The sequence below is a fragment of the Enoplosus armatus genome, chromosome 14, assembly GCF_043641665.1.
Source record: "Enoplosus armatus isolate fEnoArm2 chromosome 14, fEnoArm2.hap1, whole genome shotgun sequence".
Lineage (NCBI taxonomy): Eukaryota > Metazoa > Chordata > Actinopteri > Centrarchiformes > Enoplosidae > Enoplosus > Enoplosus armatus.
Genome location: NC_092193.1, coordinates 3,568,928 through 3,587,062, shown reverse-complemented (window position 1 = coordinate 3,587,062; position 18,135 = coordinate 3,568,928). Strand labels below are relative to the sequence as shown.

At 41.8% G+C, this 18,135-nt stretch overlaps 1 protein-coding gene across 3 annotated transcripts; it reads left to right on the top strand.

The window, feature by feature from the left end:
- Positions 1-2,164: 2,164 nt before the first annotated feature.
- On the top strand, positions 2,165-14,274 carry crema (cAMP responsive element modulator a). 3 transcript variants are annotated; one of them, XM_070918180.1, is made up of 7 exons: positions 2,165-2,272; positions 2,497-2,628; positions 4,116-4,204; positions 4,308-4,444; positions 4,957-5,139; positions 11,701-11,860; positions 12,412-14,274. In XM_070918180.1, exons 1-7 carry the CDS (start codon positions 2,165-2,167, stop codon positions 12,554-12,556), a joined length of 954 nt encoding a protein of 317 aa, XP_070774281.1. In that variant the 3' UTR covers positions 12,557-14,274. The 3 variants fall into 3 exon arrangements, with proteins under 3 accessions (XP_070774281.1, XP_070774282.1, XP_070774283.1); XM_070918181.1 differs by lacking the exons at positions 2,165-2,272; positions 2,497-2,628; positions 4,116-4,204; positions 4,308-4,444; positions 4,957-5,139 and adding an exon at positions 9,111-9,341 and having other exon boundaries at positions 11,668-11,860; XM_070918182.1 differs by lacking the exons at positions 2,165-2,272; positions 2,497-2,628; positions 4,116-4,204; positions 4,308-4,444; positions 4,957-5,139 and adding an exon at positions 9,128-9,341.
- The last annotated feature ends 3,861 nt before the right edge of the window (positions 14,275-18,135 follow it).

Genomic DNA, 18,135 nt, shown 5'->3' with positions numbered 1-18,135 from the left:
GAAGCTCAGTAGAACTTTATTTAGGGCTACTCAATAACTATGTAATCAATGTGGTCAACAGAGTAGCTACCAGGGCAGAAAAGTTTCACTTTCCATATGCTGAAATGTTTTGTGCTATGCAGCGGTGGACTTCTTACTTATCGCCCATCTAAAACAATAAATAAGATTTTGGTCATTGGTCGTTCGCTCCCTGCGCAGCGAACCCGGAAGTAGGTAGGAGTGAACCCTCTGGCTCCACCTCGACACTCTTTGACGTAAAACTGACTCGTCGGGCGACATTTTCGGCACAGCATCATCAGCGCTGACGTGAAACTACGTGAGCGAAGGCACAGGCCGTCCACCCATACTGTAATTAGTGACGAGTCAGACTACGTAAAACTTCGGTAAGTCACTGCAAAGCTGTCACATTTATGCCGAGCACCAGACGGGAAGAGTCGAGGGACAATTTGCAATCGCGTCTGCGGTGCGAAACGTTTCATTAAGACTTTTCTTTGCGACCAGGCTGATGAATTAGCCGATCAACATGGAGTAAAAAAAAAAAAAATGTTCTCGGCTTGCAGCAGTTCTCTTCTACGTAAGTCTCCGGACCTGCGTCAAGTGTGACGGAGTTTGATGGATATCGGAAGTTGACCGAAAGGGTTCTCTTCAAAATAAAATATACCAAAAATGTCACACATAAGGAAACTATCAATGCTTCATTTTTTTTGCGCCAAATTCCTCTTCAAGATATATATATATATTCATATTTTCTTTATTTCTAAATTGTGTGAATAAAAGGATCTGCCGTTCAAAATACAAGTGTAAAAATGAAACACTGGGGGAAGTAACAGTACAGTTTAATTTTCTCTTAAAAAAGGAAGTCACATTTTCCTTCCTGAAATTCCTTGAGGAATTTGTTAAACTTTAACATTGAAATTGCAGTACTATGTTACTTGAAAGACACCACTAAAGAAAGAAGTGGAAAATGTGTTTACAAGTTGGGGTTTTACATTTAGAGAAGTTGCAAATGAGTGCGTATTGTCTTCTGCTTTGACACACTTGCAGAAATTCTTCTAAAAATTGGGACCTGGGGATTTCCAGGGCCGACGGTCCTTGAGTCATGCTTTAATTTAATTGTATCTCTTTGATTTCATGTTTGCATTATGAGAAAACTTTCTAATCAGATGTTCGACTCTTTCATAGCAGATAATAGACAACATTAACCTGAGACACTTGAGATATTGCTTAGAACAAATCTTTATCAAGCAGGGGCCCTGTGGTTGTGCATGAGGGTGCCTGATGTGAACATTTTTGAACATTTCTGGCTGGTGACAGTGGTGCTGGTCTTTGTGAGCCCTCAGGTCTTCGTGAGCCTTCAAACTCAATGATATCTGTTGTTCATCGTCTCTGGTTCTCTGGCCATTTTTGTTTCCACTCCAATTCTTTACGGCTTTTCTTCGGTAAAAATAATGAAGAATCTAATTAAATTATGTTTGAGTTTGTAATGGTCTTGTCCTGGAATGTGAAAACATGCCTGTAGTTCAGTCTGCCGGCCCCACCCGTTGACTTCCACACATAATGAGCATGAGAAATGGGTGTTATGCAATACAAATTTGTCATAAGCTGAATAAACAGTCAGTGCCAACAGAGATCTTAAGACAGATCATTTTGACTCACAAGAAAACAGGCAGATAAATCCAAACATGGAGTCTACAGTACAAATAAAAGGATACTCAATTCAAAGCGTGTTCATTGTGTTTGGCTGTTTTGGGAGATATTTTAGTTTAAATAGTGACAACTTTTCAGTTAACAACTTCAAACACGTGCCCCATCTGAGTTTCTTTCTTGGCCTGTTGGAGACAGCATTCAAACCTTCAACCAGACAATGAAACTCTCCATTAAAACAGACAATCAATAAATACTTTGAGGTGGTCAACAACTCAGAAAACAAAGAAAATCCCAGTTTATCCCAGTATCCTCCCTATCAGAGGTGGACGAAATGCTGTGTCCAACTAGTTATGGGAAAGGCAAGTTTGGAATCACATGAAAAATGACAATCATTCGTTTGTGATCTCTGATAATGGTATTGGAGAAGAAAAATAAGAAAAGTATAAGCAAGGCCTTTGTCAGCCTCTGCAGGAGTAGTATTAATTATCTGCTCGTCTGTCTGTCTAGGTGACTGACCATGGATACCTCAGGCTCGCCTCAGCTGGACAGCAGCTTAAACGACTCAGTGACAGATGGAGAGGAGAACCACAGTGAAGCCAGTCCATCTCCTGCAGCCCCTCCTCAGGTGCACACACACACATCTTCTTGTACGGTGTTGAGCGATTTAAACTGACAGAGAAGGTGCGGCAGGCCATCAGTGTCAACACTTGGATGTTTGTGGGCAAGTGTTACGCTTCTCAGCACGAGATGTTTAGCCGGTGTTCTGTTACACCACACGCAATGTTATTACACACAAGTCGTTTTTACATCTCTGGATTTCGGCGTGAATGTCTCGATATGTGCCCGCAGGTGTCGGTGGCAGCAGACTCTCCTGGTGTGGCTGTTGTCCAGTTGTCTGACGGTCAAACGGTGCAAGTCCAAGGGGTCATCCAGGCCCCTCAGACCTCTGTCATACAGTCACCACAAGTCCAGACTGTCCAGGTGAGAGCCATGACTTGTACTCATATTAAGCTTCAGCTTCTATGTGTCATAAAATAGTTTACAGGTCGTGATGTCAGAGGTAGTGTGTTGGTGAATGAGGATTTAGGTGCCATGTGTAGGAGGTACTCTGGAGTGCTTGTGGTCTAATGCAGTGCATCTGTTAATAGGATTGATGTCAGCAGTAGGAGCTGAGGTGTAAGCTCATCAGTCTAACCTTCACATTGAGGAGATGTTGTTGTTGTGTCTGGGCAGGAGGACAGCTCCACAAACTGTAGACACATCAGACAGCACTGACCTGTGGGGTGAAGCTGTGTGACGCTGCCCAAAAGTCATAATGCGATTGTTTCACTGTTGTGTAGACGCACAGATGTTTCAGTATTTTCAGCATGTGAACAGAGCAGTTTGTGGATGGGAAATTAAATATGTACCAGTAAACATCTTGCAGCAGATTGTCTCACATGTGCAGCTTGATTTGCAAAGCACAGGTTACCTTGTAATTTCATCTTTACGAGGAAATCGGTCAGGAAAGAGATCGAATCAGTGAAACAGCAGATGTAAACCACAAAGTGGTTTTGTTAACTGATTTCAAAGTACTCTGTACCATCACTGAGTTTCATCAATAACAAGTTTGACTTCATCGTGGTATTGGCTGAACTGTCACAGTAATAATTACACGGTCATAGAAATGGATATCCTGTGTCACTGATTCTAAAAAGCACAATTCTGATTGAGCCAGTTTGTTAAAAGTTTTATATTTGCTCATCTCTAGATCCGGAGCCGGACACTTCACACACTGTGTAGATTCAAAACTAAAAAGCAGCAGAAATATGACACATGCAGTCATTGTGCTGCTTTTATAAACCTCTGCTTTGAAAGCATAAAACCTAAAAAGCGTAGGCCAAACTTTCACTCCCATAATTCTCAATAAATGGACATGGACACACCTCTGTTTAACCTGGCATTAATCAGACTTGTCCTTTGTCTGGCACAGATATTGTCCTCTAACAGTGCCAGAGCAGCCTTTGTGCTGGTAATGCACAACCAACGCACCAGTGTGAGTCATAAAAGCGTACCGATTGATGACAAATAACCAGGTCAAATTCATGTTTGTTATCATTCCAACAGTATGATTTGGGTGACAAAATGTAAACCTGTTTGTTCACGCTACAGTGAAATTGTGCCTGGAGAAAGGAGGGGGTTATCTCACACATTCACCAATAATTACATTTACAATTACACAGTAAACTGAAGACTCTGTTGAGACCTGTGATGGGTTGAAAAGATTAAGCCTCAAAATAAAATGCTGCTTCAATTCCTTCCTTGACGTCATCCTGCTCTTTCTTCTTCATTTGTTGTATCAAACACATCCCCAGTTTACTTACGAAAGTCTGCGTGCAGAAAGCAACACCCCCTCAGTAATTACATTTAACACCAAAGGTGTTGCCAATTATTACTCACCACTTTAAAATATTGTTTGTTTTCTCCAGATTGCCACTGTAGCAGAGCTGGAGGATGGCGAGTCAGTCGCAGACACCCAGAAAAGACGGGAGATCCTCTCCAGGCGTCCATCTTATCGGTAAACAAGAGCATGATAAACTGCGTATGGTCTGTAAAGTGTTAAAGTCTAATAATGTTGAACTCCGTGTGGAATCACTTTCTGGAATTCTCTTCTCCGATAGAAAAATACTCAATGAGCTTTCATCCGATTCGCCGGCAGTCCCTAAAATTGACGAAGAGAAGACGGAGGAGGAGGTGGCGGTCTCCAGTGCAGCCTCAGTGCCGACCTCCATCTACCAGACCAGCTCAGGACAATACAGTCAGTACACCAGCACACACATGAACAGGCCTCAACTCACCTTCTTAGTCTGCTGCTCTAAAATGTAGGGTGCTGTCGGTTCATTGTGTCCACCTAAAAATGTAATTTCCTGGAAGGAAATGTGGGTTCTTTTTCACATTCAATGTTCGAGCAATACAGGAGACTCCTGGATAGTCTAACAATGCTACATGCATCACATGTTTTTTACAAGTTGGGAGTTGTGATTGACTTCTCCCGTGAAGTTTTTATGTACACAGTCTTACACTGCTGACTTTTATAAACTATTCACTATAAATATACTACATTTATTTAGTAAACATTCAGGGTTTCATGTCCATTGAAGACTTACAAGTGCTCCAACCATCAGTCACCTCACCTCTATGAGAAACACGAGTAAAACCTTTGCTTTATAAACCCGAGGTACCTGACATCACAAAACTCCTCCCATTTTGCTAATCCATTTCATTTAGACTGCAGCCTAGTTATAACTGAACTCTGACCCCCCCACACAGTTACGATCAGTCAGGGAAGAGCCATCCAGTTGACCAGCCCCGGAGCTGAAGCCCTTCAGGGGGGCCAGACTCTGGCCAGCTCTCCCACCCCGCAGCCTGGAGCCACGTTCTTGCAGTGTGCGGCTCAACCCGAAGACTCCCCACAGCAACTCTACATTCAGGGAGGACAGGTGCTCATCCAAGGTAGGGGTCAGCTGATTTTAGTGAAATGCGATGTCCAGAACATTTGGAATGGTGTTGCAAAAGGACATGGTGATTTCCAGGTCCTCTTAGGTTTAGAAATTGCAGAACAATGTGTGGAAGTGCTGCTATATACAGTGCTGAAATACATCGACAATTTCCTCAGGTATCAGCATTAAACATCTGGCAGCATTAGCAGTAACATTCACCTCTACAGTGACATAAATGTGCATACATTTAATTTAATTTAATCAAATTTAACATGATAATCCCCAATTGAAATCATGGGATTAAGACCTAAAACAACTGTGGGATTGTGTAAAAGAGAACGTACAGGGTACACCCACAACCCTGGGTATTAAGAGCCACAGTACACAGTTTGTCCTGGGGCCAGTCCATCACCAGCAGGGCCGAAAAACATTTGAAATTCACTCTGAGCTGCAAATAACCATAAGTAGGACTCGAGCTTTTAATATGACAAAGTACTTAAATTAAATTAAATGTGTGAAATTCTTAAAAATGAACATGACACATTATTTCAATCGTCAGAAATACTTCACTCTGTAAAAGTGCTGTTTCAACTAAGGACCCCCCTATTATACACTATTCTTCAGCACCAAGTGCCATACCTTTTGTACTAGCACCAGTCATTTTGTAAGAACAGGTGTCAAATGTTAGGCGTCTTAGTTTGAAAGGAAACTCTTGAATGAGTGAATAGATGAGATGAGATGAATACCATCACAGAAGAAAATGGAGGCTTACATACCAGTGACTCATACATGTGCTCATTTATCACCATCAGCACCATGCAGTGCATGTGAGGACTATATGATTTCAATATGGATAGTATGAAGACCAAAAGTAGTTTACTAGTTTACATCACTTCCGTCTTGTCCACTGTGTAGAGGAAAGGAGAGGTTTCAATCTGTGCTTTTTTTGGTTTTTGGATGGCTTCTCTAACAATTACCTCTTCTTGCTGAGACCTCCTTGGTTTTATTGTGACATTCAGCCTCTGTGAGTCTGGATAAGCGTCACCTTAATCCTAAACCTAAAAGTATAAACAGAAAGACCTTGTCGGAATGATTATCCTTGGAGCTCCCTGAATACTGGAAATAACAATATACACATAGAAAACGAACAAACGAGTGTCGTTCTGAAGAATTGTTCATCGCTCATAAGCTCATAACAGCAGATATGTGTGCGCTGTGTTTGGATCCAGTGTGGTTTGACATGAATACTGTAAGAACTCAGCTCTGGTCTGGAGATCTACTTCGTCACTGTCCGTGAGATCTATGGCCCCCCCTCATCAAGAATCCCATGAAGTTTATGTCTTACCTCCGACACAGCTGCCATCACATCTTCAGAGTTCTGAAGAGGACGGGTATCAGAGCTAAGCCAGTCTGTGGATTCATCGAGACAGCAGAGAAAATAGGCGTCACCAGCTGTGTGCGAGAGCTGTTCCAGCTCCACGTCGTGTTGTAGGACCTTCATGTCCTTCTTTTTGTCCTGGATTCTCTGCTGGATGTTTTGTCGACTCACCTCGAGCTGCCTTTCTGCTGCAGCTGGGACTGTGTCGTGGCCTTTATGTTCATCCACAGAGCAGAGATAACAGATACATTCCTGGTGAGTACGGCAGAAAACCCACTTCGCCTTCTTGTGACGAGAGCAAATGTTCCCCTGAAGCTTCTTGGTGAGGTTGACAAGCTTGCGTTTTCCAAATGTAGGGGATACATAGTGAGGCTGGAGGTGTTGCACACAGTCACAAGCTTTACATCACAGGCCACATCTTCAGGTCCAGCAGAGGAGTTAGCAGCTTGGAGTCCAGTCTTCTTCAGCTCCTCTACTAAAGCTGCTAACATGGTGTTTTTCAGGACAGGCCTCGTGTGAAGGTCTACCTTCACTGAGGGCAGCTGTGGATTTTTTTCTTATCCTCTTCATCCCAGAAGCTTTTAATACAGCTCATACAGTAGCTGTGCCCACGAGGAATAGTCACTGGATCCTTCAGTAGATCCAGACAGATCAAACAGCAAAGCACTCCTGGGTCCGAATGAATTACTTGCTCTGCTCTTTGTATGTAAAAGTGTTAGAAAAGAGATCCCTCTGTTTCTTTTCTCATATGTTTTTGTTGATCTCTGCTTGTCTGCTCTTGCACTTTGCCCTCATGTTGTATACACCCATCCTTCAACTGGCAGATCTCAGAAATGGGTGGGAGCAAGGAAACATTTGAGCAGAGTGGAAGTTGGTCTACCTGAGAGACCAGAAAGACTGGGCAGTGAAGCATTTAAAGAAGCAGTATGTGCTCAGCATCTGTTTACATTATGAACTCAGTTCTCTGCCGACACTGAAGCTCCTTAGATTCATAAAACTGCTGAGTTACGGTTTTAACTTTCCAAGTTGGTGAAGGAGAAGCAGCCAAATCCACATCATCTTTTCTCTGTTTGTTGCTCGTACGAACGAGGGAGTTTTGATATTGGAGTTTTCCAGTAGCATATTAAAATGCCAAATCACAATCAGTGTAAGCACGTACACTATGATTACATTACTCAAGCAAGTTTCAATAGTGTGCAAGTTTTCTTTTATTTCCTTTCTGGTTCCTTTGCATGGTACCAAAAGGATTTTAAAAGTTCTGGTTGTTGTTGGAATGCAGGAAAAATGCTTTAAAACATGGACAAGTATGGAATGCTGTGGAAGACTGCCGGTAGCAATCTTAAGTATGCTTCAGTCTAAAGTGAATATAGTAAAAACACAATTTTAAACCTGGAATTTTGTGCGGAGTCACCTGAGTTTTGCTTTTATTGATAGCCAATTATTTTACGCACATCCAAAAAATGAACGAGGCAATGAGGTGATGTTTGTTAGTGCTGTTTGTGCCTGAAGAAGATCTGACTGATTGTAACAGTAAATACAAACCATGCAGTGGGAGCAGAGATTTATAATCGGAGAGGATGAAAAATTGGTCGAATTCTGTGGTCAAAAACATCTAAACACATAATCGAAACACACGTATCAGCGATTGAACGATCAGCCCAAAACAATCCAGATCAGTTCAGTCTTCTATCTACGTTCATATCTTTAGAGACATTCAAATACACTCAAAACCTTCTACTGACATCTGCTTTAACGTTTGTTTTCATGCTTCAAAATTGTGACACACTCATTTTTAAGATAACAATTGCTGTCAAAACCTCAGTACCACGCTCCGTGGAAGTGAAACTGAAGTTGAAGATGAAATTGGACTTTTTTTGCTTTCATGATAATAACGTCAGAGTAACACTAAAATAATTATTTTATCTATTCTTCTAATCATTTGTGTACCTTCATTAGATTTGACTTTGACTCATTGATGACTTATGTTTAAGTACCTTTTCATGTAAGTTTTCATCTATAGTGGTTCTTTTGCACCTTTACCACATTAGTTTCTGTGGGTAGCATTCATTTTTTCACAACCGTTATTTATTCCGCCTATTTATTCCAAAGAAACTGGTATTGCTGTTACCGACAATGTAAAAAGCTTCACTTCCTGTGTTGCGGAGGATTTACCCATCAGATAACTCAGTGTTTACAACAGCAGGCTTTGTTAAATTACTGTTATGCTGTAGAATTCAACAACACGAGTAGTGGATTACTTTAAACTAATGATTTAAAACCTTTATTCTCTCTGTCATCCCTCCTCTTTTCTTTTAAGACACGAACACACACACAAAATAACTCCAATCAGGGTGCTCAACAGTTTGCACGGCAGCCACTTGGGACACAATATCCTCTTGTTTGTTGAGCGTCTCTCTAGTTGCGTCACTAGTGCTAAAAATACAGCCCCACTACCAACCCCCCCCCTTCAGCTCCCTCTCCTGCCTTCCCTCCCTCCCTCTCTGCCTGCCCAGCTCACATTGTGTTTCTCTACTTCAGTCTCTGATCCGCGGGGGGGGAGGGAGGGTGGGAGGAACTCTAATCCAGGGTGTTTTACTGACTTCAGCGGGCAGGAGTGATGTCATTGTGATGTCAATGCCTGTAATTGTAATCGCGCTGCAAAGTTGATGAGTGACCACTCTGATTCAGAGAGCTGAGACGGAAAGGGAGAAGGAGAAAGAGAGGTTCTAGTAAAGCAAGAAGGAAGACGAGTGTTTCTGTGCTGAGGTGTTTTGCTACCGTGGTGCTGGATTATTGGAAGCAAGAGATGGCTGTGACTGGGGATGAGACTGAGTCAGGTAGAGTTTCTCTTACATACATGTTTGTTTTATGTTATGTGAAGTCTACATCTTGTACTCTTGCTGCCTTTTAGTATATTTATGCATGTATTGCATATGTTGTCAACTGTGTTTCACAATAAGGGTTTTAAGTATTTCTAAAGTTACACCTGCAAAGTGAAAAGAATGTTTTTGTGGTTATTTTTCCAACTGCAAGAGCAAATCTGTTATTTGTCCAACTGTACAGAACAAATCCTTTTCCTGCCGAGAAATATTTCTGAAATTTGAATTACTTTTAAATGATTTTTACTACATGTATTGTGAAATTGAGGAGGAGACCTGCCACAGATAAGACAGCTGTCTTTCCCATTTCAACACAGGAAAAGCACTATGACAGTCCAGGGTTGTGTTGTAAAAACAAAAAGGGGGAGAAAAGAGTCCTAATAGGTCAACAAGCGTTTGGTTAGTTTGCTCAACTCTGTTCCTGTCAGTCTGTAACCCGCTGTTACACACACACACACACACACACACACACACACACACTTACGCATACACAAAGTCTGCCCTCTGAACCACTCCAGTGGTTGTCAGGCAGAAAGGCAAGGGGGGGGGGGGTAAGAAGTAAAGGGGCGGGTGCCAGTGGGGGGTGGGGGGGCGGAGGGTGGGGGGCAAGATAGTCGTCGGTTTGACGTCACTCCAGTTTCCTGGAACAGAGGCCAGGCAGGGAAGAGAGAATGCAAAACAGGCGAGTGAGACGCACACACTGACGTCAGCACAGCCCGAGTCACTCTGTTATCACAATGAGAGAGAAAGAGTGTGTCTGTGTGTGTGTGTGTCTCTGTGTGTGTACACCTGCTGTGTCTCTTTTTGAATGAGTGTGTGTGTGTGTGTGTGTGTGTGTGTGTGTGTGTGGAGAGGGGGGGGAGATAGAAACTTCTCAGGAACAAAGTGAAAAAGAGAAACTGAAATGGTGAGAGAGACAGCAGGCAGAGCAGTTAACAGTTGAGTCATCTAATTGATGACTCAACTCAAACAGCACATAAACCACATGCAGCGAGCTGCTTTTTTCCAGAATCTGTGTCTGTATCTTCTACTGAACACAATAAACTACCGGTTATCAGTAGCACACAGCGGTTCACACTGTGGTAAACGTACAACATCACTGCACAAACACACAACCGAAGTTACCTATTGAGACCTATGGCAAGTCTCAGGAGGAGAAGAATCTAATTTGTGCTTCATCAACACTTGAGTTAATAATATATATGCATGAATTAACAGACGATAATGATAGCCAGTGTTGTTTCATTTTACCATATGTTTTAGGGATATCAAAGATAACACAATGTTGTTTAAGTCCAAAGTAGGTCCATGTATCACCGTCCTCATAATCATAACAAAACTGCATTAAAGCCAAGCGGCTCAGGTAGATTAGCTTGATAACTAACTGTTTATTTTGAACTGTATTAGGCTACACAGTTATATATGTACACCTAACTGATAGCAGCCAACACTGGCCAGAACATCAAAGGATAGATGTATTAAATGTGATAACCTAACGATATTAATATGATGGAATAAATTCAGTATTTAGAAACACATCTGCTAGTCTGCAGCTAACACTGGAGCTCCTCCCTAACTGACCAGAGCAGCCACAGAAAACAGTAACTTCAATTTCTACTGTTGCAGCCACTTGACACTAATCCTAGAGCATAAATTACTCATTCGGCTGCACAAATGAAGTAATTCAGCAGCAGAAATGACTAATTAATGCACACAAGTTCAAATAAAAGGACTCCTGACACCTGCTCTGCTGTGTAAAGATCTTAGCATGTGGGGAAAAAAATGACTTTGTGTTTGAAAAGAGAAGTCTGGGGTCGCTGGGATTTTGGTGTGTTTTATTTCGTTTTTTGAGCCAGCATCTCGTGGCCATTAGAGGAACTGCAGCGTAAGTGATGTCTTAAAAAGCTTTAAGATTCTGACAAGGGTTTTGTTTCTTGCTTGGTAATGCATCAAGTAATACAGAGACACAAAGAAGAGAACAAAAAAACACCCATTAAATTTAAGAAGAAATAGGGTCATTTAAGAACACATACCTGGTCACAAGGACAGGCATGGTCAGAGGAAATTAATCTTTTAAGGCAGGAAGGAGAGCGGATAAGCGCTCTTGGCTGAAGTTGCTGTCTAACATCCTCTGGTGAAATACTTGTGTGTTGACTGTATTTCTAAGGGTAAAATGTGAAGAAACACAATGTGTGATTGAATAGTCTAATCTGAAGAAAAATGTCCCTGTTTCCTTTCATGGATCACATTTTTATTATAAAAGATAAATAAGGGAAACAAAAAGTTAGTAAATGCTTTTGTCCATCTTCCCCCATAGCTGCCACAGGAGACATACCGGCCTACCAGCTGCGTTCGCCCAACTCGGGCCTGGCCCAGAGCATCGTGATGGCTGCATCCCCTGGCACCATGCAGAGCCCGTCATCACAGCACTCTGAAGAGATCACCCGCAAAAGGGAGGTCCGACTGATGAAGAACAGGTAGGAGCTGGTGCCAGTAGCAGGACATGTAAAGAAATAACCATGGTTCATTCGTAATTCTTATGGTTACTAGCGTATGTAACTGTTTGTGGAGAGAAGATAAGCTTGTGTTCATTGCACAACAATTGAAAAGTGCAGTCACTGAGATAGCCATGTAAGGCTAACGGCCTTGCATAAAACAACAAGTTATCGTTTACAGCTGTGCTTTAAATGATTTCCAAATTCATGCGCTGAAATGAAAAGAAACTTTGACCGGCAGTCTGGAAGTTGATGTTCACACTTTTTTGGTTGCCAAAGTGAGAAGTTATAAGTAGTGCAAAGGTCAAAGCGGCAGAATACTGCTTTTATAGATTGTTCATGATTGACAGGGAAATGCTGCAGCACGGTTGTCTGGGAAGAAATGAACATGAATGTTTACTAATGACACCTGAGCCTCACAGCCCTAAAAACATCTGCTCTCTTGGATTGTGCATGGCTTGCATTTTGTCTGGAGTCTAAATTATATTTTCATCAAGCAACTCAACCATATTTTCCCCCTCTTTCCTCTCCAGGGAGGCAGCTCGTGAGTGCCGCAGGAAAAAGAAAGAGTACGTCAAATGTCTGGAAAACCGCGTGGCTGTGTTGGAAAACCAAAACAAGACGCTGATTGAAGAGCTGAAAGCACTAAAGGACATTTACTGCCACAAAACCGAGTAGCAGCGGCTGTTTGTGGTCGCGGGCTGAAGACAGTGCCGTTTACAAACTGCTACAGCAAAACAAAAAAAGAAAAAACTCTGGAACAAAAACTGCTTTGGCCGTCTTTGTTTCTCGGCTCTCTCAGGCCCGGTTTACGCCGAATTCAGAAGCGTCCCGGGGGAATTTGAACAGCTTGAGCTTGCTAGTTTCGCTCTTGTTCTTATCTTGTGCTCTTTGCATGTGAAGACTCAAGTGTCGTGTACACTATGCTTGCTGTTGCTTTTTGTGCACGGGCGAAGCCGGCCAATGAGCGCCAGCTGAAGAAGAGGAACAGGAAGAGGAAATACAGGTGCTTCCTGAAAATGTACCACTCAAGAACAGAGATTACGAAAAAACCTTGGCGGGTCAGCCAGGTCTCGCTACCAGCAAGTTTCTTTGAGGTCAGATGAGGTGCACACAAAGCTACGCAGATCCACCACCAGCTGCACTCAACCGTGTTTACCTGATAATGTCATCTGTGTCATTCACGCTGCCGTTCTTGGTCGTTTCATGCATTCCTTTATGTGAAAACACAATTAAGGAGAAATGTCTTCAAGCTTTTTGTCAGTGAAGGGATTTCCTGGATTTCATCAACGATTTCATCGTTTTCAGTTTGTATAGAAGTTCTTGATTTTTGTCATGAAGGTTTTTCAAGAAACAGGAGTGAACTAGAAGAATTCAAGATGAAAATCCTCCTTATGTTTGGCAGTTCATGCACGGAACTTAAAATATAAGCCAACGGAGAGGGACATTATTCCTAAAGAGTATTTATTTTTCATCACTAAAGTGAGTTGATTGTTGTATTTGAAATGACAGAGCACAACTGCTCTTTAGTCGAAGCACAGAAAGTACCAAAGTGTCAGTGTGGATACGATCAGAATTTATATTCTATAACGTTTATTTGAAAAAATTCACTCCACAAGTTTATATATTCTGCAACACAACCTGCTAACTAGTTGTTAAACATGTTAAAATGTAATTGTTTACTCTGTCCTGAAAACCTTCATTTTGTAAACCAACATCTTAAGATGCTCAAACTATTGTGCTTTACTGTCATGCAAGCGTGAGTTTTGTTTTTCAAATGATGGATATCCATTGTGGTATAAAACTGTATTTGATTATGGCTCGATATTAAAATGCTCTGTTTAAAGGGTGATGCCAATTTCTTTTCTCTTTTATTATTCTTTTTTTTTTTATGTAAAGACATTTTATTTGAATGATAATATATCATCTTGTGTGAATGTTTCCGGTGATTTTCAGAGCTGCTTGCTTTTTCTGTTTCTGTAGTTGTTGAGTTTGTTCCACTGAATATATTTTATTGTTGAGACAATAATAGAAATTAATGTAACAGACCATCTCTCATGGCTGCCAAAGCTCTTTAAATAACAGTTAGGTATTTAAGTACTGTTTAGCTCAGTGACAACATCATGATTCATCCTGTGGCACTCTTGTTGTGTACCAACCCAATGACCCGTCATGGTTTGTATTCACAGAGGAATGCCCATTAAATTCAATTCTACAAAAAGGGCAGACGATAATAAAATTCAGGTTGTCTTTGATATCGACTGAGATGAATCTCTCTCCTTTTTTCTTTTGCTGTTTCAACGGCTGCGTCTTTTACCAGACTTTCAGTGTACTTCCTTGTTTGAATTGTAAAACCAAAACTATTTTTCTTTATCTAATAAAATATTCAAATGTGATATGGACTGTGGCTTATTGCTCACCCTACACTCGTCTTCAGGAGCCGGCTTTTCATGTAGGTGCTGTTACAGGTGCACGCAGCACATTTGCACAGTGTTGCCTCCATTTGGTCGCAAAGTACTGAAATACTGTGACTCAAATAACTTCAAATATATCGATTTCTTTTTCACAACTATTTTATTTTGATAGGATACAATGTTCTTCTATATTGGAGCCTCACTACATGTTTTAGGGTTTGCAGCTCAAATGATAATCACAATACAACACAACTTTGTTGTCCACCTTATTGGAAATGAGTTATTAGTTATTTGACTACACCTTCACAGAGAAACAACATTAACACACATTCATTATTGCAACAGTCTGTACAGGAACGTAGTATGTTGTAGATATTTGACTTCTCGTTTCACTTTGGTGTCACTTTATTCACTCCATCATTCTCTCTTCTTTTGTCAAAGCTTTTGTGAAACAAAATGGTGAATACCCTCAGAAACAAGGCCACAACATACACACAGTATACACACAACTAATGTCAAGCCTAAGTATACAGTGGTGTTGCTGCCGTTCCCACCTAGCTGTATGTCTGTCGTGGACACTTAGCAAACACACCTGAATCCTCTGGAAGCATGTTGAAGTGTATCTTGTAACCTCTTTGCCATGTTGGAGCTCACTGTGGTTTAATTGCACAGGTGATACCTCCTTCACACCCTGCATTGTTAATGTCTAAATGCTGAAGTTATAAAAGTCCCCAAGAGTGAAAAAATAAGTGAGTGAGAGCTGTTAGCTATTTTGGGTACAGTCTCAACTCCCCCTCCCCCAAAGACTGTCCATTTGTGGTGATTTCATACCAGAAATACAGTGATTAAAGGGCCACCTGATCATGTTCCTGGCTTCCACACCAAAGCATCTGACGGTGCCCTCTGGATCTGCATGAAGTGTCAATAGGTCAGAGATGAGGGACAGTTCTATAAGCGACTTTCTTTTTGCTGGTGTTTGTAGCTCAACGTGATCTTCAGAATTGATGTTTGAATTTCCTCTAGTTCCTAAAGGTCACAGATTATGTAATGTCCAAGTAGAAAGTGACACAAACTTTGGGTTTTATTTTGGTACTCTGGCAACAACGGCTAGCTCGACTTTGCTAAGTAATAAATGTCTTCACATCTCACTAAATGGGATAAGAAATGTCATGCTAACAAGGCCGACTGATGTATTCATGTATTCATTATAAGCACCCAAAACATCCGTTCAAATCCTGTTTTCTTCCCCCAAAAGTTTTCTTGATTCAAATGACAAAAACAAAGAAAAAAGCTGGATTGAAAGGAAGTGAAAATAACTAAATTGGAAGGATGTTTTTAAGCCGAATAAGACTTCAGGAGCCAGTAAAATGAAATGACTTTTTAAAAGGGGATGCGCATGAAAATGAATAGTTTCCATAGCAACCTCTGGCGATATAGAATTGACCTCGAAGGACTTGATGGAGATGAAAGTGGAGATAATTCTGTCTGTTTCTTTATTAAAGTGGGATTGGTCTTTTTGCCTGATGTGTTTCTCCCTCTCATAAACACACATAAATAAAAAAAGTCTCTGCGTAAATAAAACGTATCATGCTGTCTCAGACACACACACACACACACACACACACACACACACACAGTGGTGAATAGGTTGTTGAAAGGGAGAAAAAATCCTCGGAGGGAAACCTTGAAACTGTTTATGAACAGAAAACCTTGCCGCCCCCCAACACTGAAGCATCAGTCTTACCTCTTCAACAATCTGCTTCTCTTGAAATGTTACAGAAATTCCTAATTTCAGCTGATATTTGAAATGGTTTGATTAAATATTTTGTGCACTTTTGTGCGACTTGTATGAGGCCAGTATCAGTCAACTGGGATCTTTTCATTTTACTGGGATCACTGACATTCACGTTTATTTTGTTTCAGCTGTTCAAAACTGCACAATTTCATTTTCAAAAGTATTCATCCAACCTCTAAATCCTCTGCATGCACTGTCTTTCCCCTCTGCTTATGCCCCAAAACCAGAACTGAGAAGTTTCAGCGTGGGAGGCTCTTTAACGTTTCATTTTGTTGCCTTTCAAACATCTTCATGGCCTTTGGTCCAGTGTGGCTGGAGTGGAAATTTCCACCTACCGCCTACAAGCAGTGCCGTGAAGCCTTCTACCTTGACAAACAGCGCTTTACTGTGGCGGTCTAGGACGACCTCTGCTGGTCAACACGCACTACTGCAACAGAAAGATCAAATCCCGCAAAGAAACGAAACAACTCGCAGGCTGTAAAATGTAGTTGTTTCCTTTCTGCCTTGGAGAACTTGTACTGAATGTTCAGCTTTAATTAAAAAATGAATAAATAAAAATCTTAATACATTACATCAGGTTTCATTTGTTATGTCAGCGGCCGTTTTCTTCATGCACAGTATATATATATATATATATATATATATATATATAAAACCACCTCGAGCAGAATACTTTCAAAGCAGAAGTTTTGCTAAAAGATGTATTGATGTCTCACTTCAACACGCCAGAAATCACATGACCACCATGAATAAGGCCTCATTATGCTTCAAATGAAGTGCGCCTGGAACCCCATTACCACTGGTGGAAGCGCGGGGGGGGGGGGGGGGGGGGGCTGCATCCAGCTTGACAATCACACTTACTTTTGCTTGGCCCTTATGCTTGGCTCTCAGTAAGAGAGGCTGTCACAGACGTGCCAAAGTCTCCGGCTTCAGGAAGGCAGCGCCATGCAGCCAGGTGGAGGTGTGAATATGAGATGTGCCACAATGCTTCAAAGGAGAGTCAGTCTTTATAATATAACCTTCACTGAACAAAAGATCAAGAATGACACACACGGGCTCATTTACACCGTGTTGTGTCTCTCTTCCATCACGGGTACTGATGCATTCAATAAATCCACAAAAAAAGTGCCTTACCACGGGTTGGCCAGCAGATGTCACTGTTTTAACTGCATGAAACGCTTTGACACTTTCACAAGCTGTTGTTTTGGAGTGCTGCACAGAATTATAACCCCCCCCCCCCCCCCCCCCCAATGGATGGTTCTTTTATGCGGATCTGACCCCCAAAGATTGACCCCTTACCGTTTTATAAAAGTTTTTTTGAGTTTTGCAGCTTTGAGCCACCATAAAACTGTTTAGGTGAGCACGAGCGTGAGCGCAAAGAATCATGGAAATCCAAAATTGTGAAATCAGCAAAGTTAATGAGTCAATGAAAAAACGAGTCACTGCCATTTCTTTATTTCTCTGGTTACAGTCCTCTGCCGACTTCATGCCTTCTTTGACCCCACCCACTGAAAGTTGACCACTTTATTTCACCCCCACAGCATCTCTTCATCTTAACCTTCCTGACAAACCTCCCCAATACATGAAACCCTGAATCTAGTGTAGAGGGTTAACAATACCCTTTAATATCTTTCTATCCCTGTGAGGTCATCTCTCTCTCTCTCACACACACACACTTTTATTTGCACACACACACACATTTATACTCGATTGAAATGGACTCTACACGTTTATTCACTGACCTGACATGGGAAAGGTGGATGGTGACGGAGCGTGAACTCGTGTGGTGGCAGAACAGAAGTGGACCGACAGAATATATTACAACAAAAACAGCCTCATCAGCAATAAATCATTCAATCAGCTGTGACGCGCCTCGTCTGTGTGCTCCGCTCTCTCATTTGTAACCACCCACTTGAACCGGAACCTTTTCTCGGGATTTGCAGCCCTCCCCATCGGTCTATCGCCCTGACAGCCAGCCACAACACGGATCCACACACCGCCGTGCGCCCGTCGCCGCTCACCTCTCCCCCGGAGCAGGATGCGTCCTG

Coding starts and splice junctions, on each gene's coding strand:
- crema (XM_070918180.1), top strand. CDS start 2,165: ATGGATACCTCAGGCTCGCCTCAGCTGGACAGCAGCTTAAACGACTCA. Junction 4,205..4,307: donor TCCAGGCGTCCATCTTATCG/GTAAACAAGAGC, acceptor CTTCTCCGATAG/AAAAATACTCAATGAGCTTT. Junction 4,445..4,956: donor GACCAGCTCAGGACAATACA/GTCAGTACACCA, acceptor CCCCCCACACAG/TTACGATCAGTCAGGGAAGA.